General features: G+C 52.5%; 7 protein-coding genes across 7 annotated transcripts; 4 read left to right on the top strand and 3 right to left on the bottom strand.

Moving 5' to 3' along the window:
- Positions 1-628: 628 nt before the first annotated feature.
- Positions 629-9303, bottom strand: CC1G_15704 (delta 9-fatty acid desaturase; the record flags this gene model as incomplete). Its single annotated transcript, XM_002910229.1, has 23 exons — positions 629-796; positions 851-1153; positions 1210-1443; positions 1513-1983; positions 2043-2277; positions 2881-2969; positions 3033-3508; positions 3569-3728; positions 3780-3836; positions 3889-4293; positions 4347-4450; positions 4504-4672; positions 4726-5135; positions 5192-5949; positions 6011-6413; positions 6467-6824; positions 6877-7184; positions 7239-7581; positions 7631-7884; positions 7933-8049; positions 8106-8285; positions 8338-8857; positions 8905-9303. The coding sequence occupies 23 exons, from the start codon at positions 9301-9303 to the stop codon at positions 629-631; spliced, it is 6921 nt and encodes a 2306-aa protein (XP_002910275.1).
- A 634-nt stretch (positions 9304-9937) lies between these two features.
- On the top strand, positions 9938-12521 carry CC1G_15703 (hypothetical protein; the record flags this gene model as incomplete). The annotated part of the gene is made up of 13 exons (XM_002910228.1): positions 9938-10061; positions 10120-10182; positions 10241-10275; positions 10331-10488; positions 10569-10681; positions 10738-10766; positions 10817-11052; positions 11112-11353; positions 11418-11484; positions 11545-11748; positions 11891-12086; positions 12161-12248; positions 12346-12521. The coding sequence occupies 13 exons, from the start codon at positions 9938-9940 to the stop codon at positions 12519-12521; spliced, it is 1731 nt and encodes a 576-aa protein (XP_002910274.1).
- A 510-nt stretch (positions 12522-13031) lies between these two features.
- Positions 13032-15774, top strand: CC1G_12970 (hypothetical protein; the record flags this gene model as incomplete). Its single annotated transcript, XM_001840389.2, has 6 exons — positions 13032-13290; positions 13358-13534; positions 13585-15044; positions 15080-15515; positions 15587-15608; positions 15669-15774. The coding sequence occupies exons 1-6, from the start codon at positions 13125-13127 to the stop codon at positions 15772-15774; spliced, it is 2367 nt and encodes a 788-aa protein (XP_001840441.2). The 5' UTR covers positions 13032-13124.
- A 1220-nt stretch (positions 15775-16994) lies between these two features.
- Positions 16995-17412, top strand: CC1G_15702 (hypothetical protein; the record flags this gene model as incomplete). The annotated part of the gene is made up of 2 exons (XM_002910227.1): positions 16995-16998; positions 17159-17412. The coding sequence occupies 2 exons, from the start codon at positions 16995-16997 to the stop codon at positions 17410-17412; spliced, it is 258 nt and encodes an 85-aa protein (XP_002910273.1).
- A 588-nt stretch (positions 17413-18000) lies between these two features.
- Positions 18001-20339, top strand: CC1G_12969 (hypothetical protein; the record flags this gene model as incomplete). The annotated part of the gene is made up of 5 exons (XM_001840388.2): positions 18001-18022; positions 18072-18189; positions 18243-19621; positions 19672-20007; positions 20071-20339. 5 exons carry the CDS (start codon positions 18001-18003, stop codon positions 20337-20339), a joined length of 2124 nt encoding a protein of 707 aa, XP_001840440.2.
- Positions 20340-21385: 1046 nt separating this feature from the next.
- Positions 21386-22716, bottom strand: CC1G_05325 (hypothetical protein; the record flags this gene model as incomplete). Its single annotated transcript, XM_001840387.1, has 5 exons — positions 21386-21468; positions 21655-21979; positions 22027-22111; positions 22337-22431; positions 22615-22716. 5 exons carry the CDS (start codon positions 22714-22716, stop codon positions 21386-21388), a joined length of 690 nt encoding a protein of 229 aa, XP_001840439.1.
- A 486-nt stretch (positions 22717-23202) lies between these two features.
- CC1G_05324 (hypothetical protein) lies at positions 23203-26594 on the bottom strand (the record flags this gene model as incomplete). Its single annotated transcript, XM_001840386.2, has 9 exons — positions 23203-23522; positions 23582-23972; positions 24029-24766; positions 24820-25381; positions 25431-25589; positions 25655-26064; positions 26117-26281; positions 26339-26395; positions 26454-26594. 9 exons carry the CDS (start codon positions 26592-26594, stop codon positions 23203-23205), a joined length of 2943 nt encoding a protein of 980 aa, XP_001840438.2.
- Between the last annotated feature and the right edge of the window lie 111 nt (positions 26595-26705).

The following is a 26705-nucleotide window of genomic DNA, read 5'->3' as shown; positions in this document are numbered from 1 at the left end:
GAGCTACCCGGGTGGTATATACGTAGATAGCCTCCTCACAACCCTAAAGCGACGGAGCATTGTTCTTTCGACGTCTCAGTCGGTTTGAGTAGAACTGCTAAATATTTGACACGCAAACGACGAGGGTTACTTACTCTCCAATCTCTCTCGCCATTTCAGCCATGCTGAAATTGCAAAACTTGGAAGTGATTAGCTTTGTGATAAGCAGGACTTCAAAAATGTCCGGCTAACGGATAGACGGACGAAACCCTGAAGACTGAACAGCAAAGGGACTGTCGCCTCCCTATGTAAGGTCTTCACTTATCGAATCATGTACATAAATCCCCAAGTGATGTTCAATTCATCGCAATTGCATTGCCAAAAGTACTCTAAAGCTGTACTATCCTTTCTTCTTATCCATCCAACACCAATCCAACATCATCATCAAAACAAAACTAAGGGGTGGTCATGAAAAAGAGCAATTGCGTGCGTGGTGATTCGTGTGGGTGATATGTAATGTATGATGGGTAAAAAAACGATAACTATACACTTCTCTCGCGAGAAAGAGGTGGGGTTCATAACGATAGCAAACGACGACGACACGTCAGAAAGAGTCCTTGAGCCTATCCTCCGGATAGAGGTTTTTGACTTAGCCGAGGATACCCTCTCCGTCGGACTGTGCGGCGCTGGAGGCGTACGGCGATGTCAGCTCGGTGTATCGAGCGATTCGGAGTCGTTGAGAAGGTGGGATGGCTTTCTCGTCGAAGCCAGTGGGCATACCACCGTGCAGAACACCAACACGCTTCATGGCGAGCAACTAAAGAACTATGTCAATCCCAAGTAATCAATAAGCAACGAAGATGGAACGTACGTTGTGAGCAGCGTTCGAGTGATCATAAACACCTCCAAAGAAAGCAGTGGTAGCATCCTTGCCAATGAACTTGACAATAAGATGGGGTCCACCGGGGTGCTCGTCGATGAAGTTGCTAACGTCATGAATGAAGCCGGAGATCAACATGAGTGGCCGCTTCTTGGCTTGCTCCTGGAAGCTCTCCCAGTTGATGACGGGGAGGTCGTTCGAGTCGCTGGGCCAGGCGAGCTTCTCCTGCGTCTGGCGAAGTTTCTTCAACTCCATCGTCAATTGACCCTTGCGCACTTCGTTGTCAGGGAAGACCTAGCGATGATACGTCAGCGACCGAGTAGTAATAAGGACGTGTTGTTGAAACACACCTTGAGATGCGAGGCGAGACCGAGTTTCTGGCAAGTCCAGATGAACCACTTGGTGGGGTCGTACTGGTACCACTTGATAGCATTTCGGTAGTCCATGGGGAACTGGTGGTGGAAATTGTGGTAGCCTTCACCGATGGTGGCGAAAGCGGTAATGACATGGTCGCGGGGAGTGTGCTTGTCATCGAAGGGAGTGTCTCCGAGCCAGTGAGCGAGCGAGTTGACGCAGAAGGTGGACTAAAAAGGTACCGATCACGCCAGGTCAGCAAAACACGTCCTCGATAACCCCATTACAACGCGACTCACATGGTGAACAAAGCACAATCTCAACACTCCGGCATAGACAAAGCCACCGCGAGCATCGTTCCACAGGTACCACGGAATCAAAGTGGGGAGGACGAAGGCCATCAAGATGATGAGTTCGAGGTACCATCTGTGTTGCCAGCGCACCACGGGGTTCTTGGAGAGGTCGCTGACGTCGGCAACGCCGGGCTTGCGCCTTGGCTTGAGCAACATCCATCCCATATGGGAATACCAGAAACCCTTGTGGGCGTTGTAGGGGTCCAAGTCGGTATCGGTGTAGCGGTGGTGCGCGCGGTGGCCTCTGGCCCACCACCTGATGGAACCTTCGACGGCGCCGGCACCGAGCAGAGCGAGGAAGTATTGGAGGGGCTTTGACGCATTGTAGGAGCGGTGGGCCCATAGTCTGTGGTAGCCCGCGGTGATACCCAAGCCGGTGAGGTAGTAGTAGAAGATGGCGAAGAGCATGGTCTTCATCTGGAGTTGGTGGTGAAGGCGCCGATGATACCAATGACGGGAGTGACGAGCAGAATGACACAGTTAAGGTAGTTGAGCTCGTTGAGGATGTTGCTCCAGCGGAAAGGGGGGAGCTCCTTTGTCGTTTTGAGCGTGTGCTGGACATAGTTGTCGGGAATGTTGAGGTCGGAGGGAACAATGTCCTCGACGTTCTTGGTAGTCGTGGCGGCACCCATGTTGACAACGACGAAAGGCGTCTCGCGGTCGGCGACGACGGCGACGACGAAGACGATGAGAAGGAAGAGAGGGGGTGAGCTGGAAAAAGCTGGTGACCCGCGTCTAGTTTATTTATACACTCGCCAATTCTTTGGGGATTTGATGGCACGTCGGCTCCATCAACTCCCCCACCTTCCCACACAACTAAATATTATTATTCTAGCCGCAAATGCATCTCGTCACTCACGTTCTACTCCTGCCTCGCCCAAGTTCTATGATATTTCGCGAAACATATCTCCTTCACACCGCGTTCAGGTCGCGTCGAATCCCCGCCAAGGATCGACGTCCCACCACCAACTCTCTTTGGGGATTCGGCCACTTTTCACATGGACTTGCCAAGTATTTCTCCGCAACGTCCTCTCAAATCCACGGGATTCCGCAATGACAGCGCGCTTATCTATGTACATATCTATCTACAAACTCCACTAGATGATATTCGTCCTGCATAGCGGGCAGCTCGACGAATGGCTCGTGTTAAACCACTTGTACAAGCACCCTGCGTGGAATCGGTTCTTGCAAGTCTTGCACGGCTTCTTGGGCAGACTGCCATCCATAACGCTAATGATCCTGTAGACGCGCGCATTACCCCAAGTTAGCTTCTTCCGTTCACCCGAAATCTACCCCAAACCACTGGTTACTCACGAATAGCAGATAGCGCATTCCACTTGGCCTTCGAAATGCAGTGTCACGTTTTTCTTGAACAGACTCAACCCATCCACAATACGTCCGTTCTAGAGTGTTCGAGTAAACATCAGCTTAACCAGATCCTGGGGCATGGGGTCGAAACAACGCACATGCATCCAAATCGTCTGCTGCACAGCAAGGACCCAGGCTCTCCACCGGTTCTCATCAACCCCAACCCGTTTCTCATCCTTGACTTCAATCTTGTGCAACGGCCAATCACTCGGAATCTTCAGCCTAAGCTCAAGCTGATGCTCGTCCACCGAGTAGGCTGCCACAACTTCATTCCCGCTTGCACCTCCACTGCCCACTGCACCTCCCGCTCCACCGCTGCCTCCAACGACCTTCACCGTCAGCCCATCCCCAGTCAGTTCGGCAATTCCTTCAGGCGACCGAACATGCGCGAGCTCCGCTTGGATGATTAGGGGCGAGAAGTACTGCGCAGTTATCGTCGTGATCGCATTGCTCAGCTGACGGTCTTTGCAATCCAGCACCCAAGTATGCACCAGGGACGGAACGCAGAGGAGCGACCGGTAATACAAGTGCGCAGCGAGAACCGGAATGCTGATCACGTTCGACGGTTCAAAGTCTATTTCCAATTAGCATCACGACGTCATCGCCATCGACCTCTGGGGTATGGACAACTCACATTGAACGTAAAACTCGTCGACGCCCCACAGTCCAATCTTGAACGCCTTGCTCAGTCCTCCATCAAGCCGCAGTGCCGCAATGATATTGGGCAGCAGCTTCGACCCCACTAAATCAAAGTTTCGCAGCTGTTCAATGTACATCGATTTGACTTTGAATGACTGTAAAGCAATCGTCAATAAACGTCCGCCACCTGTCTTGAGCACACGTACCGCATCCTTGAACGAATCAAATACGAGCATCCAGGCCAACATCCATCCAAATGCGCGCTATAAGGGACTATCGTTAGCGTCGTCCCCCACATCAAATGTACCTACTCACCTGCTCAGCGAGGAAATCGTCTTCCTCAACAAGTAACGCCACATCCTGTTGCAGAATGCGCACAAGCTCACTGGGCAAAAGACCCGGTGCACTATCCTTCTCACTAATCTTCTCCTTCTGCTTCTTCTTGCGTCCTTTACCTCCCTTCCCTCCTTTCGCCTTCTTCTGTTCCCGTTGCGGCTGTGGCTGTGGTACTGGCGCCTGCTCCGCAATACTCTCCTCGACTTCGGCCTTGGTCGTTGCTTCCTCTTCCTCAACCTTGCCTGCTTCACCCTCCTCCAACGAGAGGTTGCCCACTCCGACTTCAATCACAAGATATTCCGTTCTCTTTTCCGCAGCAGTCTTGAGCATTGCATACGCCATCTTCTGTACATCCGTAGACGGGTCGGTAATAAGATGACACATCTGCGCATTTCGTTAGCTAAGATAGCGCAGCGAGACCGCCCAATATAACTCACCTTGGCAAGCGTGTCACGGTCAATCAACGAAGCGGGTAAGGTTTGCACGATCGAGAGCAACAGTTCTCTGCAAATTGAACGAGGAAGAGAGACCGCCGTGTTTTCTAAGATATCAGATGTCAGATACACTTCGTGCCGTCAAAGACACTGCACCCACCAAGTCGAACGCCAGCCAGATCCCTGACGAGGGTCAACACATTCGTTCTCCTAGGCTCCCACTCAGCTCTCAGCCCCTTGTTCGTCATGCACAAATCCTCGATAACGAGGAGCATCTTCAGGGCTCTCGAAAGTCCAACGAGCGTATCATCGTCCTCCACCGACGAATTCTGTACAACATTATCAGTCTTATCCTTTCCATCAGGCATAGGTATATACAAACCTCGAGAACAGTCTCAACCAAATCAAACACAAACTCCCAATGCTTGCCATGATCGTTCTGCAGGATAGGCGCAAGAGCACAAAACACGGGAAGCATCGCATTTTCGACCTCCTCGTCCACGCCGCCCTCGTCATCATCGTCGTCTTCGTCGTCTCCTCCCTCCTCGACCCACTTCTGGCAGGCCTTGACCACATTAACAGCCCTCAGCTGCGGCAAAAACACCACATCCGAGTCGGGGTCAGGGGCAGACGCAGCGAGTTTCCTGAGCGCGAGCAGGCCTTCCGTGTTGACCTTGGCTGGCGGGATACCCAACAGCGAGGCAGCGACTTCGTTCCTGTAACGATCCAACTTCTGCGTTTCGAGTCTTGCTTGAGCGACGGAGTAGATAATGGACAGTGAAGTCTCCGGAGCTGGTCAATGGATCATCAGCAAGGTTGAGGGCGCGTGGATGATCAAGAACACGCACCAGATCTCTCAATCTTCCGAGCATAGACAACCCACTTCCCCGCGTCTGCACTCTCCAACTCTTCGAGGACATGATCAAGGACGACTCTCAAAACCCTCGCCTCAAGAATCCCTTCTCCCACTTTCTCCTTTTCAACCGCTTCATTGACACACCTCACCAAGAACCCACTCAAAGTCACATCATCGATGGCTCCCTCTTCACCCTTGCCACTGGTAAGCCGATCCACGGCTTCACTCCTCCAATCCCTACCCCCATCTGCAACAGCACCTCCAGAAAGCAAAAGGTACGTCGTCATCTGGTCCACCTTCTTCGTAATCTCCGAAACAGCCATAGGCCCCGAAACACCCAAAGCCCTCTCATCAAACGGCCCATGCCCTCCACCTTCACCGAACCGCGCAGGCACGCTCTGCAAATCATGCACACAAAGTCCCAAAACAACAAAGTGCTTCAAGGCCCAGAGGTTCTTCTTCGCCAGAACACGGTTGACTGAGAGGACTTGCAGGACTGCAAAGACGCCCCTGGCGTAGCTCGAGAATCCGTTCTGGTCTTTGGAGATGACTTGAGACGAAGATCGGCGCCCGGCGGTGTGGGGAGGAAGGAGTGGGTCGACGACGGCCATGCTAGGATCTATAGGTGTTGAAGAAAGGCCTTCCAACATCTCTTCGAGCTCCTTCTCAGTGGGTAAAAAGTCCATCAGGCTTCCGTTTGTCGTCAAATCTGGGATTCGCTGGGAGATCATCGAAAGGACAGCCAAAGGCCTAGCACCAATCCACCATCAGCCTGCGGTTCAAGATACAAAACAAGGAGAAATGCACGCACGAAACCCTCGGATTATTGGTGCCCACCACGAATTCCCTGACCTTCTTCTTCACGGCCACTGAAACCTTGTCCTTTTGCTCCCCACCGACCGACCTGCTCCAGACATGCCAAAGATCCAATGCGAGAGTGAAAGTATCCTCGCTGTCCTTCTCGTCCACGCCTTCACATAGCGGCAGGAGCCTCCCGTACAGGATCACTTGCGTGATCAGTTCATCGACACCATCGAAAGCGGAGACCGTCTTCGGCGAGGAAGTGTAACTCGAGAACACGAGATCGAGGAGGGCGTTCATACCCGTGAACGGGATAGAGTCCGTCCCATCGAAGATCTGTGCAATCTGATACTTGAGCGAGGAGGAAATGCTCGAGAACAACTCGAGAAATCCTTTGCTAGTCATGAAGTAGCCTATGGCAATCAATCAGTTCAACCCACTTCCCAAACCCATCGAGCAAACCTACTATGGAACTGCAAAACACCCCTCAAGCAGCCAAGCACACCCTGTTCACCCGGCTTCTCCACCACCCGTGCAAACATCGCACTCACAACTCCGTCGAACACCTCATCGACGGGTTTCAAATGTGCAGGCAGTCGACTCTTGCGAATGACGTCCAACAACATCGTCAGTACGCCCATGCGTTTCTTCTCGTCTTCCGATGCCTTGATTGAAGGATCGGGCGAAGCTAGATGCCTCAAAACCCTCTGCCAGACCGCATTCGCCTTCTGCTCATCCTTCCAATACGACAGAATCGAAACGATCAACGAAGGCGATCTATCGAGGAGCGTTCCCGTCTTATGCTCAAGCAGGGTCTCCAGTCGCTGTTAAAGGTATATAGCAGGCGTCGGACAAAGCAAAAACCGCGCCACGCACCTGGACAAACGGAGCATCCTTGAAAAGGTCTCCTTGGAACCTATTCAACAGGTCAGGAAGAAGCTGCTTGGCCTTCTCCGCGCCTTCGTTGCCCTCGGACGGATCTTCGTACGCAGCTAACGCGTCACCCGCCAACTCAGTCAAGAGCTCTTCCTTGGCGCCGCCCACTAGAGGCGCAGTGGGAGACTGGCCTTGTCCCTGACCATCCTCCGACAAGCCCTTCAAAAAAGTCGCAACCAACCCTGGGTGGGTCTTACTGACGGCTGCTGTCGCGTTCTTAATGGTGTTCCATGCAGTCGAATGCAATTCTACTCGGCCGTATCGTCAGAAACGATGTAACACGAGCGTGAGGGCCCACGCACCAGGCTTGACCTTCCTCAAGTACCCAAGGGTCTTGCTAAACTCCTTCGCAAGGACAGTTTCATCCACTTTCAACCTTCCCTCTTCGAGGTCACTCCACACCTTCTTCACCTGCTCTTCTACGAGTCCGTTCGCCTTGTTATGAGCCTCTCCCTCGCTTAATCCAAGACTTTCTTGAGCCGCGAATAGTCGACGAATGAGGAAGCCCGTCGATTCGAGTACTGAGGAGAGGAATGCCGCGGACGCATTTACGCGATTGAGCGAACTGAGAGCACGGGAATCTAGAGCTTCCCAGAAAGCGGCGAAGAATTTGTCGAGGCCAGCGTATGAATTGGCGAATAACATCTACCGGAAAGGTCAGTTGGTTCATAGATTGAAATGGATTGAGACGCACGGAAGCAGGAATAGTGCTCATAATCAAGACAACCACCGGATATCCCTGGATAGGCGAACCACCGCAACCCTTTCTCAAAAACTCCAAGAATTCTTCGTATGCAGCAAAGCTTGGTCCTGTCGGCGGCGTCTCCTTCGGCCGCGATGGCTGATCTTCGTCTTCATCTTCACTGTCTTCTTCCTCATCCTCAGGCTCTTCATCCTCTCGATCTTCCGCGTCTTGAATCGAAGCAGATTCCCAAGCAGACGGGAAATCTAGAAGAAAATCAGGGAGCATCAAGCCGGAATAAGACAACGACTTACCCTTGAGGAACGTCAACAGCGGATGCCAAAGCACCGATTGGACACTCAAATCCGACTCCACCCACGCGCTCCTCAACATCGCACGCGAAAGTCCAGGAATACACTCCTTCAAATGATCTAATCACCCATTAAGCGCCCAAAGTGACGCATGGCACGGAGAATCAGCAACACACCTTTCTGCTTCTGAAGCAACACATGGACCAAACTCCACATCGCCTTGCGAACAGGAGGTTGGGCGTAGCCAAATGCCTCCATCTCGATCCATGGCGGAGTCGGGGATGGGTGCAAGCACGTCAGGAACGCGTGGTTGGCGAAGAGAACAATCGCGGTTTCGGGAAGTCGCGCCGAGTTTTCTGTGCAAAATGCCATCAGATAGACGCCCATACGAAAGGACACAGGACTTACGAATGAGCCATCCCAGAGCACCAAGCGCACCGATCCTCAACCGCGCCTTCTTATCCTGATCGCTTTCCTCCGCTTCGTCGACCTTGCTCCTCGTGGATTCAGGATCATCCTTCCTCTCTCGTCGTACAGGCGTATTCTTGCCGGAACCCTTCCGGGATTGAGGTTGCGATTGCTGTTGCGGCACTGTGGGCTGGACTGGATGCAGCGAAGTGTAGATTCCTTCAGGATCCAAGACCGTTTGTTGAATGAACTCAAAGAGTGCGTCATCGCATTTGAGTTGGCCGTAAGCGTCCTTCCAGGACTTGGTCGAGGTGGTCGCTACGGTCTTATCGACGTCGTGTGCGGACATGGACCATGTACCGACTATTTGTTCCAGGTGCGATTCCGATGCACTTTCGCGTAAGAAAAAGAAGACTTGGTCGCGAACGGGTGGAATTCGCAGGAACGAGAGGTGGATTGAGGCGGCCAGGAAACGGACCCGTCGCGAAGGGTGAATCAATAGCGCTGGAACATGGTGCATCTACCCTAATGTTAGGGACTTCCAGAGGGATTAGGACTTGGACTCACCCAAACTGGAAGCATGTCCACCAATGTATACGAAATCATCCCTTCTTCTCCCTCCGCCAACGCCTTCTCGACCCATCCCGTGTTCAGTTCCTCCAACGCACGAATCTTGGTGACCTGGGCCTTCTTGTTGAAACTCCGGAGGACAACCAACAGCTCCGGTGGCAAGGTATGGGCCAAACCAGTCGTTTCCAATGGGTCCGGTTGAACAGGCGCAGGCTTCACAGGCGGAATATAGACCTTCTTCCTCGGCTCCTTGTCTTTCTTCTTGCCTCTATCCTTCTTGATCCTCTTCACCTGAGGCTGGTTATTGGGGGCATCGTCAGGTTGAGCATGCTTCTTTGCATGTTTCTTTCGTGTCGCTGCCGTTGCCGATGACTTTCCTTTAGCGCCTTTTCCCATTTACTTTAGAAAAAAGGACTACTAAGAAATGAGAGTGCAAGACTACAAATCGGCATCATTCGAGTCACCGATCTAATCTCGCTGCCGACTATGACGAGAGCATTCCCACGCCAGTGGCTGTGCCCAACACGATCACACGACCCCCGCAAGGGGCCTCGAGTCGAAATGGGGTATGCACAAAGGAACTTTTTACGCATCCGCAACCACCGGAACCGCCAAAACCAACGGAAAACAACTTGGCTGCGGAAAGGCTGGCCACCGCTGAGGATTATCGGTCCCACAACGCAACCGGGCTAATTGGTACCAGAGCTTCGGCACCTGGGCGCTACGTATTGGACAATGATGCGCCGAGCCGTCTCTTGACTTGACACTGCTTCGAACTCTGACAAGCGACTTGACCCGACCTATTCACACAAAGGCTATTCTCAAAAGGGCGTCAATTCATCTCTTCCTCTTGACCGCATAGTACTGGTCGGCTCATGTCGGAGGGGACCCTTCCTCACCTCAGCGACATAAATCTATTGGCTCACATGTGTACGTAAAGCAATCAAGGAATTTCAAAGTTGTATAAATACCCCACACGCTTTATACCCACGCGGTGTACTGGAGAATAACCAAAAGTTCCCCTACATCGATGCTCATCCAACTCACAGGCTCGCTCTTCGCAGCTTGGCTAACCTATCGCGGGCTCAGGTGGTACCTTGTGCCTGACCCAATCGACCTCCTCCCGGGTCCCAGACCCAAGTCTTGGCTCACTGGTCTGCACCATCTAACAGCCAATATGCATCCCACCTACTAATGGGTTTGGATTGCTAGGCGATATAAACGACCTAATCAACCCAAACGGATGGGAGTTCCACGCCCGTCTGGAACGGGAATGTACGTTTGCCTTTTCTAATGAACATTGCTCGCCTGGATAACTGAGTATATTTGCTAGACGGTCCGATATCCAATATCAAGAGCTTCCTTGGAGTGAGGACTCGAGTCCCTCTGGGCCAACTCACGACATTCGCTAACCTTTACGCAGTCTAACTTTGTACACATCTATGACCCCAAGGCACTCTACCACGTCCTCGTCAAGGTCATTCCTGCCCTGGGCCAGACCCCGCTACCCTTTAGCTTTAGTGCTTACCATTATGTCCCACAGGACCAAGATACCTTCGAAGAGAATCCGATCTTCCGGATGTACGCGCGCATCATTCTTCCACACCCATCCATTCTCGAATTAAAATGACTGACCTGCGAGCACCATACCTCTAAAACAGTACCTTCGAACAAGTATTCGGAAAAGGCCTCCTCTCAACTTTCGGCGACCAGCACCGCAAGCAACGCAAAATGCTCAACCCCGCGTTCTCCATTGCGCACCTTAAAGAACTCGGTCCGTCTTCCGCCATTTCACCATCTAAGACAGAAGCCCCCTAACCAATTTAATAGTTCCTGTTTTTCATCATGTTTCTCAGAAGGTAGGCTAGTAGGATTTTATCCCTGTCGCACCATTGACTGATGCCCCCAGCTCCGCGAAGGCATAAAGCAACAGCTAGCCGAAGGGAAAGACGAGGTCCGTACTATTGACCCTGACCGTTGCCATTACCGCTTGACCAGCGATGACCATACTCAGATCGACATCCTCTCTTGGTCAACCCGCACAGCACTCGAATTAATCGGGCAAAGCGGGTTAGGATACTCGTTCGACACTCTAGAGTCAGACACACCCGAACACCCCTTCTCAACCGCGATCCGTGGCTTTGCGTGCGTATTCTCGCTTTCCTCGCCTTAATTCCCGAGTCAACCACCACGCTCTTTCCCAGCCAACTCCTAAACACATTCACCATCTCTCGCTTCGTCGTCCTCCCACTCGTGCACGACCTGTTCACACCGTCGATTAGGCGATTTGTCGTGGACATCCTCCCTTGGCCCCGCCTTCACCGTCTTCGAGATATGATCGACACAATGCATAACACCTGTGTTCAAATTTTTGAGGACAAAAAGCGGGGAATTTTGGAGGGCAGCCAAGACGCGAAAGACGGGAAGGACATCATTAGTATCCTGAGTACATGGCTTGATTGCTACTCTCGTGAAGTGCACTCTACTGACGACTTTGCATTTACCCATAGTGAGAGCCAACATGTCTGCTTCCGAAACAGACCGCCTCCCCGACTCTGAGCTCCTCGCTCAGCTTTCGTACGTTCCCATTCCTTACCCATCGAGTCTCATGCTCCTCTCACCTGAGACAACCCGCAGGACCCTGACATTCGCAGCAATGGACACAACATCCAACACAACCGCGCGCTTAATCCACACGCTCGCATCCAACCCTACGATCCAATCCCAACTTCGCTCCGAGCTCCTCAACGCCAAAGCGAATGTGGACGGTCGGGATCTGACATACGAAGAACTCGATCAACTCCCACTACTTGATGCTGTGTGCCGTGAAACCCTCCGTCTGTACGTGCCTCGTCCTGTCGTCGACGCACCCCCATCTTGACGAACCATCCGATGAAGATACCCAGTCGCACCCTACATGGTCCGCTAGTACGCCTTCGACTTCTCACCTATGTAGACTTACAGACCTAACCTCGTCCACCAGCACCAACAAACCCGCCGTCCTCCCTCTCTCCACGCCCCTAACCCTCCGTGACGGCACCACCACAACCACCATCACAATCCCGGCCAAAACCGACATCCTCGTCGGGATCCTTGCGTGTAACCGTAACCCTGACCTATGGGGCCCCGACGCGAATGAATGGAAGCCCGAGCGATGGCTCAAGGGCCTGCCTCAGGAAGTGATGGACGCGAAAGTCCCTGGGATTTATTCACATTTGTGAGTAGGATCGGATTATTGCCTGCTCGGGCCAAGACGCTGAGCCCGCTGGGTCCTCATAGGATGACGTTTATCGGAGGAGGACGAGCGTGTATCGGATTCAAATTCGCCATTCTCGAATTGAGTGCGTCTAGAATGTTTCTCCAGTCTTACATCACCGATACTCACACACTTTTCTACCTTCTCTTCCCTGTCTTGCGTCCGCCATGTTGAAAATGCAGAGGTCATCCTAACAACCCTCCTTGAAGCCTTCGAATTTTCGCCAACTAGCCAAACAGTCGGATGGCAATTCAACGGGGTGACTCAACCTGTCGTGCACGACCCCACCGCACCCCCAGGGACATCGCCGAAGATTATGCTGCCCGTAAAGGCTTCTCTGGCTCAGCCCCAGTCGTAGTCACTGCAACCTGAAACATAGGCTCGAGCGCGACGGTTCTCAATGGCACATCGTTGTTTCTCCTGCCTGTTGCCAAGATTTAGGAAATCGTCAAGTAATCTCCACTCACAGGATAACACTAAAAACACTGTATAATGTCTATTGGAATACCTTAATACGTTTTGACCAAGGGCATGTTTCGTCCGTTTATCCGCATTGGCCTTCTTGAGCCCGCGGCCGGTGCCCTGGACATGTGGTTCGGCCCTTGCGATATTCAGATCGTGACCCTCGACTTCTTATTTCTACCTGACCATCCTAAGGAGCATCTAGCGCTTCCATAACCTGTGAGATGCGATGAACTAACGTTTACCCCTCCGTCTGGGTCGCCATCTGTCGACTCAGGGGCTCCTGTCCAAAGTTGGGTATGTAGCCCCTGAGGGGTGAGATTGATGATGATCAACTTGGTCCCTGGGATCGAATCACTTTTTAAACTTGGCCAACTGACCCATGCTTCTTTGTTGAACCTGACAGACCTCTCTTCCTTTCAACCACCATCCTGACTTTGCACTCTACAACCAGCTCACTAATACACCACTACAAGCTACACATAGTAAACATCACATCATGCCAGGCCCCGGCTCACGCAAATCCAAATCCAAGAAACCAAAGTCCACAGCCTCACAAAGGGCAGCAGCTGCAGCAGCCCAGTATGCCTACGTGCACGACGTTGACGATGCAGATGGCTGGACACCTATCGTCAACATCCTCTGCGGGGTGTTTCAGCTACCAGGTGCGTATTCGACATTCCTTCCAACCTCGACCCTCAGAATGAACACGTTCTTATCTGAACCCTACAGACCTGACCACTCGCCGAGGACTTAAGAAGGTCCACCAAAACTTTGATGAAATCTACAACAAGCTTGAGAGTGCCTACCAGGCCAACCTGCACCACGAAAAGATCAAAGGCGGAATAGTCGGTATCTACACTAAAATGTGTACAGACTCTATCTTGCGCAACAAACTTTATCAACGAGGTCCGTTTCTTCTTCCCCACCACAGTTCCTTGACCCAACCATCCCTGCAGGCCTCCTCGACAAACTAATTCCTCTTGTCTCACTCGACTCGACCCGTCGCATGGCCCTGCGCGCCCTCGTCACTTTCACCCACCACGGCGGCTCCGAAATTCGCGCCAAAATCGCGACCCATGCCTCCGTCCTCACCTCTATCCTCATCAACTACCCCTCGGACGCCTTGCTCTGCGAAATGGCTGTCTCAGTCCTCGCCCACTCCATCGGAGCAGTGACCGAAGGCCCCGAAAACGCCTGCGCCTCCCCAAAGATCCTCGCCAAAATCGACATGCCCACCATCCTCAAACAAGTCGTCAAAGCCACAAAGACACACCACACCCATCGCGTCCTCTTCGAACACGCAGTAGAACTAATCGCCTGCTCCACCCTGCACGCTTCGAGCGCCTTCTACAAAGCGCCCGAGGCCATCCGCTTCCTGGTCGCTGGTGTACGCTGCCGAGACTGGGTAACCCGCTGCCTCTGCCTCACCGGCCTCATCCGCCTGCACAAAGCCAAATCCGAGGACGACCAGAGGTTCCTAGACCCCAACCGACTCATCGCCGCCATCTCCCGGGGCACACCCGACCATATCAGCGACGTACTCATGGACTACGGACCTACTCGCTCCGAACTCTACCTCTCCCTCTCCTGCACACGGGATTTCCAAAAGGCCTTGATGGACGTGGCCCAAACTCACGATCTGCACGCGCTGGGCATGACACTCGCGCGTCTAATCCTCACAACCGAGTTCAGCATCGCAGACGGGTATTTCGAGAGTATAAACCCCAAAACCGGTGCCCGCGAGGCTATAGACGTCGGTCTACCCTTCTCCCGCTACTCCGAAGCACTACCCCACTGCGCCTCCGCCCTCCGCTCCTCAAAGACGCACAAAGGTCTCCCCCGCACACCAACCCAGCACGAACTAGACTGCGCCGACATCCTCGAAATCAAATACCACATCATGAAAGCCAACATCCCCAAAGCCTGCTCCGTAGCCCAAACCGCACTCAAACGCAACCCCGATAACGCGTACTTTTACTACGCCATCTCGCTGAGCGCAGACCACACCCAAGGCCTCCGCGCCTCCAAGAAGGGCATCAAGTGCAAAACCATCACGCCCTTCATCAAATGGCAGCTAACCCAACGCGCGGTGGAGCATGCGGGGGATTTTGGGCTGCACGTTATCCAGGGTATCCCTACCGCGGGCGGGGATGGTGGGCAGGTCCCGCCTGCGGCTGTTATCGCCGGTGCGAGCGGCGGGAATGTGGGAAGTAGGGAGTGTAAATGGGAAGAAGGCATCGCGTTCTTGATGAGTGCGTATGAGGATGCTAAATCGTTTTTGAATGGCGCGCCGCCGGATAACCGATACATGAAGAACGTGTCGTATTGGTACATCCTCCTCACTATCCTCATTGCTGATAAGATTAGCCCGGACCTGCGTGAACTCAAGGTGCTCTTCCGTCCTTCCTTCGCATTGGTATGTGTTGACTGACGTATCCTTCACCTACACAGGAAGGAATCAACAAACTCGCCTTTGCAGACGAATGCTCCAAGTTCATGGGCATCACACCCCCAAAGACAATGCTCCGTCTCACCCAAGAAACCGCAATCAAACTCCTCCCCAACGCAATGGTCGAATTCAAAGAGGTATTCGACCGACGGCCTTCCTCTCCCCCACCCTCCGACACACTCGCTCTACCATCATCGCAACAAGACCACGCAGACTCTGGCGTGGCAGACGATACCCAAAGTCCCGTAACACAAGAGAAGGACTACCAAGATGACCTATCAGCCTGGCTCGACCGCCTCGACATGGAAGACTCTGAGGATCCTTCGACTTCTGAATACTCGATCCCGCACGAAACGACGAATGCCAAAGTTCGTATGGACCGCGTCTCGCTGTACCGATGCTCGTGGTGCGGTAATCCGAGTGCTGCGTTGCAGAAATGTGAGTTGCGGTACCATCTACCCGTATCATGAAATTCCCGTGTACTAACGAAATCTACCCGCGTTCCCTAGGCTCCGGATGCCAGAAAGCTCGGTACGCCTCTTCTTTCCTCCCTCCTACTTCGATCATCTATACTAACAAACTGCGATACAGGTACTGCGACTCGACATGCCAGAAATCCCACTGGCCAGACCACAAAAAGCCGTGCAAGGCGGCCGTAGCTCAGGCCCGCGCTGCTACTAGCGCTTCCTCGACCTAACCTGCCACATTGATGGTGCGGATTGGTATCTTGTATCTTGCCTGATGTTTTGGCATTGCAGTATTGGCATCTTGATCTTTGAGTGCGCAATGGTCGATTCGTGGTGGGGGTTGGGTGTGTACACTGTACGTCTTGATCTTCTGGGGGTATCTACATGCTGTCTGGATGGCCTGTCACGCCATGTCAGATACTGTATGAAGACTGTAACAGTCGAACAGTGGGTGCATGACTGTGGGTACCAGGTATCGTTGGAGTAAACTGGGCGCCCAACATAGGCACGGGCGGAGATGGACGTCAAACAAGCTCCTGCTTCTGTGTACATACAGTACATACATACATCCGTACGTCTGTCCAACAGCCTCAAGGCCCGCCGATGGCAACGTCGAGCAATGCGCCCAAACCCAAGACTTGCTAGCTCACGTCGAACAAGCTCACATTTCACACTCCCGGTGGGAAGACCTAGTCATCGCTTCTTCTTTGGGACCCGTTTCATCTCGAGACTGCGTACGTGACTCGTACTCGTGGGTTTATGATCAAGTGTATGACTCCTTCGATTCGCTTCGATTTTCCAACCCTGCGTAATACTTACATCTCTCGCACAAGACCCTTGCCCTGTGGATTCTGGACCTTTTGGGTCTGCAACTTCTTGACATGGTCATATCTTCGACGAGCTACTCTGACATCCGGACTTACGTGCATCTCTCACACATTTGTACACCGCAGGTACATCTTTACTCAGACTTCTTGCATCCATCCGTTGTCAGGGTCGAAGGCTTCCAGGGGTGAATTCCATTCGTCGCAGGATTGTTGAGGGCTTCCATTGAGCCAGGAGTCGGTGGGCCGGACACCCGACGACACCCCACATACCTTGGGCGTTCCTGGGCCTAGTGACCCACTTACCTAGCAAATACCTAGCAAAGTTAAGGAAGACACCATTCAAGTGAGCACGAGATGTATGTCTGGTACCTCTGGGATTCCCCGAGCGCTAGACCATAACTGTTCAAAGTGAATTCTGCTTATCTTCGCGTTCTGCCGGGGGTTATGTTTACCACTTCATTTCATCCCTAAGGAACTAACTAAATTCAAAGTAGAAGGGTTCTAGACTAGAATTGGCTCCAACCCCTTTACCTTAACGTAGTCAAGGGATTATTTTGAGATCCACCTCTAATAAGTAACCGCCTGCCAACAGCCTCCCCGGAATTCGGTCCACCTAGTCAACAATGAGTGAGTCATGGACAACGTGCAAGGTCAAGGTACCCACCGGCAACGTTAAATAACGTTGGAAGATACATGGAAGGTGTAATCATTCATCCAACGCGATATTCCATGGATGGAAGGGCAAATGGAGTTTCTAACGTGCAAGGACGCGTGGGTAGCACGTTAGCCACGGCCATGACTCACCTTTCTTCCCTACCCCGCCCCTCCGACTCTGCTGAGACCCAGTCGTCTCAATCCGCAAACCGGGCGTGTCGGTCAAGCGTGACACGTCTTGTTCGCTACACCCCGCCCCGACGGCGCTCTTCATCGGACACCGCCAACAAGCGGGTGCAGAATAAGCACGGCACGTCCCGCGCCTCATTAAGGGTCGCGTCATTGAGTCAGCGGGCGACATACCAAATGGAGCTCTGGCGCCCTTAAAGACGTGGCTAAATGGAGGTTAAGCGCCCATAATGGGGCTTAACGCCGAGATCGATCTATGGTGAATTGTTGGATTGCCGGGTCGCATCAGAAGAAAAGGGGGAGGTCGAGCAGGTAGAGAAGACTTCAAGAAGAGTAGGAAGAGAGATTATAGAACGAGTGAAATGAAGAGGTCAGAAGAGGGTGTGGTTGTCAAGGAGGAACGTGGAGGATTCATCCGCCGGGAATAGAACTGCACGCGTTTTGATGCGGGGACGAGGTCGTAATTCAATAAAGAAATCAATTGTCTGTCACTCAAAAATCCTATTCCCTTACTGACCACCATCACCGCCCCTTCCCTTTCCTCCTTCCCCCTTCTCCCTCCCTCCCTTTGAGGGTTGCGCTATCCTCGGGATGTTCCCGCCATACGGCGTCAAAATCCTCTGGTTCATCCTGTCCTTGACTGGACTATTGGGATGTTGGGCAGTATGCATGGCCGTAGGACGCAGCACAGGCTCGTCATGGGGTTGGACTCTGTACTGCGTCGGGTCCACTCTCCTCCAAGGCATTTTCTGCCTAGGAATTGCCTGGAGGATGGACCCCTTTTCCATGCCTGCCGGCTTTTGCACTCGTGAGTTTATTACCCCCTCTATGGCCTACCGTCACTGACACCCGTCAAGTCCAAGCAGTGTTTATTGCACTAGGAACGTTTATCGCGACGGGCGTCGTAGCGACATTCTCGTACATAACGAGCTCAATCGCAGCTAAACCCAAGTCTTGGGCGTCTCCTAACCACCCGTGCGTCTCTCTCTCTCTATATACCCCTTAAACCCCCATTAAACCCCTTCCAGTGCCTTCAGCTGGAAACACGCCTATCTGCTCCCAACCGCCATCTTCCCCGCAGTCGCAACGTCCATCTACATCGCCTGCGTCCTCAAGTACAACTCGGTCACACCCGTCAGGGACTTTTTCTGCGACTCCTCGACGCCCCAGTGGATCCGCTTCTTGAGCTACGCCGGTACCCCCCTCCTCCTCTCCCTCCCCGCCCTAGCCCTCTCCACACACTCCCTCCTCCGCGTCCGCCAAACCACCAAGCACATCAAGCGCGCTCGTACCGGCGAACTCGATTTTGCCTTTGGCCATGCAGGTTCCGACAGCGATGATTTCGGGCTGGGGATAATCACAAACACCTTCCACCCTCGCAAACGGGAGCAAAGTTCTGATTCACATAGTTCAGAATCTCTAGGACTCGCCCTGCGGAAATCTTCTTCTTCAGGTGCACCCACGCCCACGCCCGCACCCTCCTCCGCCCCTAAACGCATACCAAAAGTCCAATTCCACATCCCGCTCAAACCATCCGCTGCCTCACCCGCGCCTGCGACGAAGCATGAAGATGCTGAAGGAGCAATCTCACAGGAGGAGCATATCCGCCTCGACAAGCTCAACAACCGAGGTCGTAGCGGTAGCAACACCAGTTGCTCGTCGGAAGAAGAGGAAGAGGACGGAGTTAGGAGGTCATCACTCCCACCGCCTCCCCTCTCTATGTCACTCGGCGTAGATGCGGACGTGGACGGCAATACCACCCCTAAACCATCGATGGATCTCACAGACCTAAGGAAACCTTCCCTAGACTCGAAGCCACCGACCAAGCCTTCCCTAGACCTGTGCACCACAAGCCAGCACAAAGCTTCGTTCTCCATCGAAGGCGCACCGTCCTCCGACTCTTCCCACTCACACTTCCCTTCACACGAAACAGGGGACGAAATCACCTCGGTCCAGCGAACGAACCTCGTCCTCGAATCAGGAGGGAAGCGTACCAGCTTGGTGGAATTGGACGGGGCACCCAAGCGGGCAAGTCTAGTCGAGCTGGAAACCGCTTCTAGTACACCAAGGCGTACCAGTCTGCTCGTCGAGACGCTCACAACGCCCACACCAGACACCCTCCTCACACCGTCCACAGCTATCGAGATTGAGGAAATGGAGGTCAAGTGGAAGGTCGGAGCGGAAGGCGTGAAGGGAGGACACGACGCCAAACCTGGAGATATGAAGACAGGTGATAAGAAGGCTGCAGGAGACGACTTGAACGACGACGAAGACAAGAAGGACCTCGAATACGGCGAAGACGACGAGGAAGACGATGGCTCCATATCCGAATACCTAAGTCGACTACCCACGACACGCGTCCCGCCTATACGGACGCACGCCAAGGCGTTTAATTACTTTGACGGTGGTGCGTTCTTTGGTCCTACAAGCAAAGCCACACTAATATAACTCCTCCAGGCGATCCGAGAACGAGAACATCAATCCGCAAATCGCGCCCACCACCCGCTTACCTCTCGCCTCCCATATGGCGGACAATCGTGTTCCAGATGTACGTTCTTCGTTCGGTAGTTCCTGCAATGCGTTTGACCAACGCCTTTACTCTCTCCTCTCCCTTCCTGGCCACCTTCCCTCTTTTTCCATGCTTCACAACCAACAGCGCATTCACAGTAATCCAATCCCTCGGTACCCTCTCCACCCTCATCGACGTCGCCTCCAACCGCGCCCAACCCACCCCACTCGGGACACACCACTTTGCCCTCCTCTTCGTGGTGTGGGGTCCGATCTTTGCTTTCGGTAAGCTGCCGTCCTTCCATTCCTTGCTAACTCTTAACCACCACCATCGCTCTCGTCCTATAGCCTCCCTCCCACAGACGAAACAACACCTCATCCCGCCCCGCCTCCGATTCCTCAAACTCTCCCCCGCTCTTTCCCGCATCCTGCCAACCCGCCGATCGACCCGATCCTCCGACTCCTCACCCCACCGCACTTCACATCGACCACGCAGAACAAGAAGACCGAGCCGGATCCCGCTCACTTTGTTCAAGAAGACGTCGTCGTCTAGTGAACCGTTCACGTTCGAAATTCCCGCCGCTTCTTCTTCGTCTTCTTTGAATTTCGAGGCATAGGGCTCGTAACTGCATAGGTTCGAACTTCGATACACTCCACACTCTTCCTTCTTCCTCGTCGTATCTTTATTTTGTTTTATTTCTTCCATTTCATTTCTTCACGGGCACTTCATTTCCTCCACTTTCTTCACGGGCATCTCCATCTCACTTCTTTCCATCTCCAAACTCTCCAAGGGCAACTCATCTCAATCTCAGTCTCCTCCAATCCAATCTTCAGCTTTCTTGCAACACGGTATATATATATATTTTCAACCACGAGCCTCGGTACTCGGTCTCAAATCTTGCAACATGCGTACATACATACATACATCCATCTCTCCCCATCGCACATTGAATTCCTGCACCGTAAAACAAATCCTCGCATTCCACCCCAGGCTCGTTCACCTCATGCCATCCATCCCCACCGTCACCACCGCACCTTTCATAATGCCCCCGCAACCGAACATCCGCCCACTTGCCCTCTCTCTCTCACTGCACATTCAAACCAATTGCAAACCAATTCAACCCTCCCCCCCCCCCCCACCCCCCCTTTACACTAGTAATATATTCCCATAACACGACGGAGTAGCGCATCAGGTCATGCAAAGTCTCCATCGCTGTTGTTTTTTTTAACTGTTATCTAAAGTAGGTACATACATACATAGTACAATGGACATTACGGACACGAAGAAATGAAGAAGGAAGAATATTTTGGAAATTCTGGATCTCCAACTTGAATTCGTGGGCTGAGTAAATGAGACGGAGGTGGTGGGTAGGTAAGGCGCTCATGGGGAGGTGGAATGAGTTTCCAAGACCATCATGAGGTGAGGCAGGTGAAGCAATTTGAATACCCAAGATCAGGAGGCTCTTTAAATTCCACAACCATAGCGAGCGCATAAAAAAGGACATTCAAATAATCATAAAATGATCCACGATCTTTAAAGTATCAATGGTACATAGTCAAAACCCACTAGAACGCCCCATGCAAGGCCCATGCCCATAGCCACGCCAGCAATCCTATACCCGGTTCAAAACTGGCACGCCGGCACCCAACCCCAACACCAGATTTACCACCCCCGTCGACTAACAAAGTTTTCCAAGTCCTGGGACGTCGCCACAGCAAGCACGAATTTCCTGTTCGCATCCGTAACTGTCAAACAAGAGAAAGCGGGTCAAAAATCCGTGGATGGGAAAGAAGATTACAATAAGAGGTAAGAATCGAGCAGAGTCCGAATTGTAGAAACAACCGGCTCTACCACTCCCAGGCAAAGGAGGAGGAGAGGCTCGGGGCCAACGCAAACCACACCAGCGCACCAACGATAAAGGATGTACTCACCCAACGCAAACAAATTGTCCTTCAAAAACTCTTCCAAATCCGAGAGGGGCGACATGGGCGTGATAAGCGCGTAAGGTTTGCCAGTGGACGTCCGGTTGAATTTGGTCATATAGTTGCTCACTTTGTCGGTCTGTATCAACGGTGGAGTCGGTGGATTGGATGGTTGGATACGGGATATCCGTTTGGAGATGGTGTTGGAAGGTAGTTCCGTTTGAAAGTAGACCCAGGATCGATGAAGACCAAGCGATTTTGAAAGCATCGAACACGACGAGAGCGAGCAACAGCCAGGAAGGGGAATCAATTGGGACACATAGCCGGAGGGACACTGCCGTTAGACTTCCAATCAACCGACACAAGAGAGACGAGACGCACAGGACTAGCCCCACCAGCCTCCCATTTCTTCTTCAACCTCGGCACATCGATGTATCCAAGCGGCCTCCTCGAGCGATCCAGGACTCTGTATGGCAGGAACACACGTTGTATATTTCGGTTGTCCGTCCGCCCATCCGTTCGTCCATTCCATTCGAGATGTCACCGTCCGAGACAGATACCGCCATTCCACAAAGAAGTCATCCGTCACATTCAACGAATGAACAACCGCCAAAGTACCCATTTCACCAATCGCATTCTAGTCAGAACAGCCATCCCTCCAGAAACCAAAGGAACCACAGCAAAGACTCACGGTATATGCGAGAAATCCCTCTCATACGCCTGCTCGATCGCTCTCGAAATGGATTCAGAGGCAGGGAGACAAAAGGCGGGTGGGAGTTGGAGGTCCTATAGTGGACAATGTAACATTCGGTTGAAGGCGCCATATGCACGAGTGCGAGTCCACCGCCAATTCACGATTCAGCGCCAGCCAACCCCGAGTACAACACACCCATAATTCCAATCCACCCAAACGATCACAGCATGCCCATTAGCTTCACCATTCCCTCGAGTGAGCAGGATACGACGCACCTCAACGACCGCACCCCGGTACTTATCAGCATTACAATTCGGGTTTGCACATGTCGAGTCAGAGGAAAGCGCAGAAGGTGGTAGCTGAACAGTCGTCGCCATTTCAATTGTCGATTACAAGGTCTTCTCCGGTAAAGCTCTTCTTCCAAGTCGAGTGAGCTAAATCCAAGTGTCGACTTTGGTTAGCGATTCAGTGGCTCGTAAATCCTGTAAAATATCGTTTCAGAAAGAGGAAGTGGAGAAACAGAACAAGAGAGAAATCGAAAGCTGAGGACCATACAAGTTTGATCAGCTGAGGTAAGTAATCTAATCTGCTCCTCGTGAGGTTAGGGTTAGTCGCGCCACCGCACGCTAAACAGGCGCGTTCCTGGCACTACCCATTAGCGCCGAACTCAATCGCCACTTACCGGAGGCCGAACGTCTCCTTGAAACACTCGGCCCAGCTTCTAACGCTGAGTGATCTGCTGACTAGGCAACATCAATGCTGCTAACCCCTCTGGTGAAGAGAAAAAGAAAATTCGCAAATCTATTCGTCACTACTACAATCTACACTCCCACTCCACCACACTAGCCGCCACCACCCTGACCTCAAATATCCATCCTATCATCCTTATCATACCCAGGATTCTTCTGCAAAATCACAAAGCCCTCCAAAACATGCGCAAACGGAATATACTCCTCAGTAGCCAACTCTGCTCTCTCCGTAATACCCATCCGCACAGGTGTAGTATGCGTCTGGAACCCAGATATCGTGCGAGGCTTGCCAGCTTGGCCGACAACATCCACAGCTTGACCCACTCGGACGGTCGTCGGGAGCGCGTTGAGCTCTTCGTCGAGCGTGATGAGGAAGCGAGGGTACATTGCCGGTGTGAGGAAGTAGAGCATCCAGTGATACTTGTCGAGGACGACTGTAAAGGAATGTCAGAACACTGGAACCAAATCCTAGCCAAAAGAAAAGGTTACACACATCCTTTAGCATCCGTAAACGCAGTTAGCGTAGCCAACAAGCCAGCCACAGCGGGGCGACTCATGATACTCCGGTCGGAGTAGAAAGGATTCAACCCAATCGTGCCCTTGCCCATATGCACCAAACCTTGTGCGATACGGACCATGAAGAGACAATCAGGCTCCTTCTGGTAGTACCCAGCCAGTTGACGGAGCATCTGCGCGAGACGTGCGTTGTTGGTTCCCGAGCCGACGAGGCCCATGGCGAAGATGGCGTTGAGGGCGACACCGAGGTCGTTGTCGTGGCTGTATTTGGAGAGGGTATCGAGGATGGGGAGTTGGGGGTTGGAAGCGCTGACGAGACCAATAGCAAGAGGCACGGATCGTCGGATGACAGGTTCGCCATAGTGCATCTGAAGAGGCAAGGAAACTCAGTCGACACACAAGGTCAGATAGGGTATCGACGTACGAGGTGGTTAAATTGTCGCAGGATCATTTCAGATCCAATTTCCTCGCCCATAGCAATAAGGGAAATACCAATGACAGCGAACGCTTGGAAACTGTCATCCTTCTTCTTCTTGTCCTTCTCCTCTTCATCCTTCTTCTCGCCATCCTTCTTGTCTCCCTCCTTCTCGTCCTTCTTCTCATCCTTCCCTGAGGTATCGATATGCTCATAGCAGTATCCCAACATCGACTGGACTTTCAGAACGTTGGTGCTACCAGCCCACGAACACGCCTCGACGAGAACGCGAGCAGTTTGTGAAGCAGGGTGCTCGATCGCCTTGAGAGTCTCAACCGTCGCATCCGAAGCATCCTGCAATCCAAGGTACAAAAGACCCAAACCCAACGCCAAAAACTTTGTCCACTTCTCATCCAAACTCTTATCCTCTCCCTCGGCTTTCTCCATCAAAGTCTGCAAAATCGAACCCGTGATTTCACCATTCCCACTTCCAACAAAGATGAAGCCAAGGGCAAGAGCGGCGAGGGAGAGGATTTCCATGCTGTTGGAACCTTCGACCAGGGGGAGTAGGAGGGCGAGGAGGTCTTCTCTGTGAGACCCGGCGTAGGCAAGACCAAGACCGATGATGGCGCTGGTTTTGAGAGGGATGGAGTTGTTCTCGACATATTCACCAAGAAGAGCAAGAGCAGCATCGGCTTCGGTTCTAACACCAGTGTTGAGGATACCCGTTGCGAGGAGAGCACCAGCCTAACAAATAACGCTCAGCCTTCGAATCACTTCCAAGTGTGAAAACGACATACCTTGATGTTCTCTTCTGAAGAGTAGGTGTATTTATCGACATGACTCAAACCGATGTCGGTATCCCAGAGCAAGCTGAGACCCAGCGATGCTGCAGCGCTGAGCATACCGTGATCCTTGTTCTTGTAGATCCAACTGCTTCCCTCCTCAGCTTCAACCATGAGCTTGTCATTACCAAAGCCTGCGTTGACGAATGCGTTGACAAAAGTGCCAGCCAAGTTTCCTCGTGCAGAGTCGATGTTGGCAGTGGTACCAGGTCCTAACGGATGGAAGATTAAAGATGGGTTGGGAAGAGCAGACAGCATCGAAAGCTTACTCGTGTTCTCCAGATGCGACTTGTACACGTCCTCCAGGCTCTTTGCTTCAGCGACACCAACTTCCTTTCCGAATTCACGGAAGTGATGGCTGAGTCGGGCGTTGCTGAGGCACTCGAGGAGATCTTCTGGGAGCTCTTCCTGGAAGTCCACATCCTCGCCTTCGCCATCCTCCGATGATGGTGGTTGTAGCCATTCGAGTGGGACTTGTGATCGAGCCATAAGGAAGGCGAGTTGACGTTTCATTAATCTGTACGGGAGGTCAGCGATGTCGCGCTGTGCGTGATCAAAGAGCTTACGGATTTCCAGGAGCATTGAAGTCCTCTCGGATGAGTTCTGGGTCGTTGAGGCGGAGGGAAAGAGCGAGAGCTTCGGGGAATTTGTGGTGTTGAACGTAGATGTCGTGGGCTACCCTCAGGAACAACTTGTCGTCTGGAGGAACGAGGAAGTGCACCATTCTGCGATAGATTTTCATTAGCTGACGAATTTAATTCACCTAGAATACACCCACCGAATCATGTACTGGCACACGCGACTGTAGGTATTCTCATCAACAAGCTCGATGATATCTTTGATAATTTCAAGTTCTTGCATCAAGTCGACGGCGTCTGGTTCCGCGTTGTGGCGGAGGAGGAAAGTAGCACAGGTCTTTCCGAGCTTGCGAAGGTCTTCAATCGTTCCAGGGAGATCCTCCTTCGGCTGGTCCGCGCCCTTCTCGTAGTCTTTCCCGCTGGCCTCTTCACGGTAGTTGTACTCTTCCCCAAGCTCTGCGGAGAGATGTCGAATGTATTCGTGACCCCAGGAGGACGGGTCGACAATGCTCGTATCCGCGGCACGCAGTTCGTCGGACAAGAGACGGTATCGGAGGGTACCTCTTGGTTCGGTATCAGAGTAGGTCATGGCGAGTACTGAAAGGATATCCGCGAATAAAGACTAGGCATCGTTTAGCACATTAGATTCGGTTGTAGACAATGCACAACCGCACCTTGTTCGGGGAAGGCTCCCAAGTCTCGTACAACTCTTGCAGTTTGGGAAAGTGAGGTCGCAAGAATTTGAGAGGTTTGGGAACGGAGGTCATTGAAGAGGTCGATGTTCGAATCAGGGTTCGCAGCGATTCGAGAGCAGATCGGTAGAGGTCTTTGTTGGATTCCTGCAGTTCGTTGAGTTTTGGAGTTTTGGAAAGTAAACGTCATGGCGATATTCTCACTTTCAAACGTTCTACCAGCATTTCGAGCTGGTCCTTGAGTTGCTGATCCTCCTCAGACTACGGCAAAAAAGTCAATACCATTCAACCTAGAATATCGCCAACAACAACGACATACCAGCTCGTTCTCCTCGCCCTCCTTCGAGTCCTGCAGCAACCTCGACGATCCTTCATAGTTGGGCTTGTCGTCGGGCTTCTCCTTCTTTTCAGGGTCCTGGGCTTGGACCTTGATAGTGAATTCCTGGGGCTTTTTCGACATTGTGGTGAAGAAAGATAGGTAAAGTAAAAGGTAATTACAGTGGGTGATCACTGAACGCGACGCGCGTCCTGACTTTCTCACGGTCCTCTTTCCCGTGCACCGCGTCCTCCT

The sequence above is a fragment of the Coprinopsis cinerea genome (assembly GCF_000182895.1).
Source record: "Coprinopsis cinerea okayama7#130 chromosome 11 map unlocalized cont3.11, whole genome shotgun sequence".
NCBI lineage: Eukaryota > Fungi > Basidiomycota > Agaricomycetes > Agaricales > Psathyrellaceae > Coprinopsis > Coprinopsis cinerea.
Note: the sequence above shows the minus strand (reverse complement) of the source record. Positions and strands in the feature narration are given on the sequence as shown.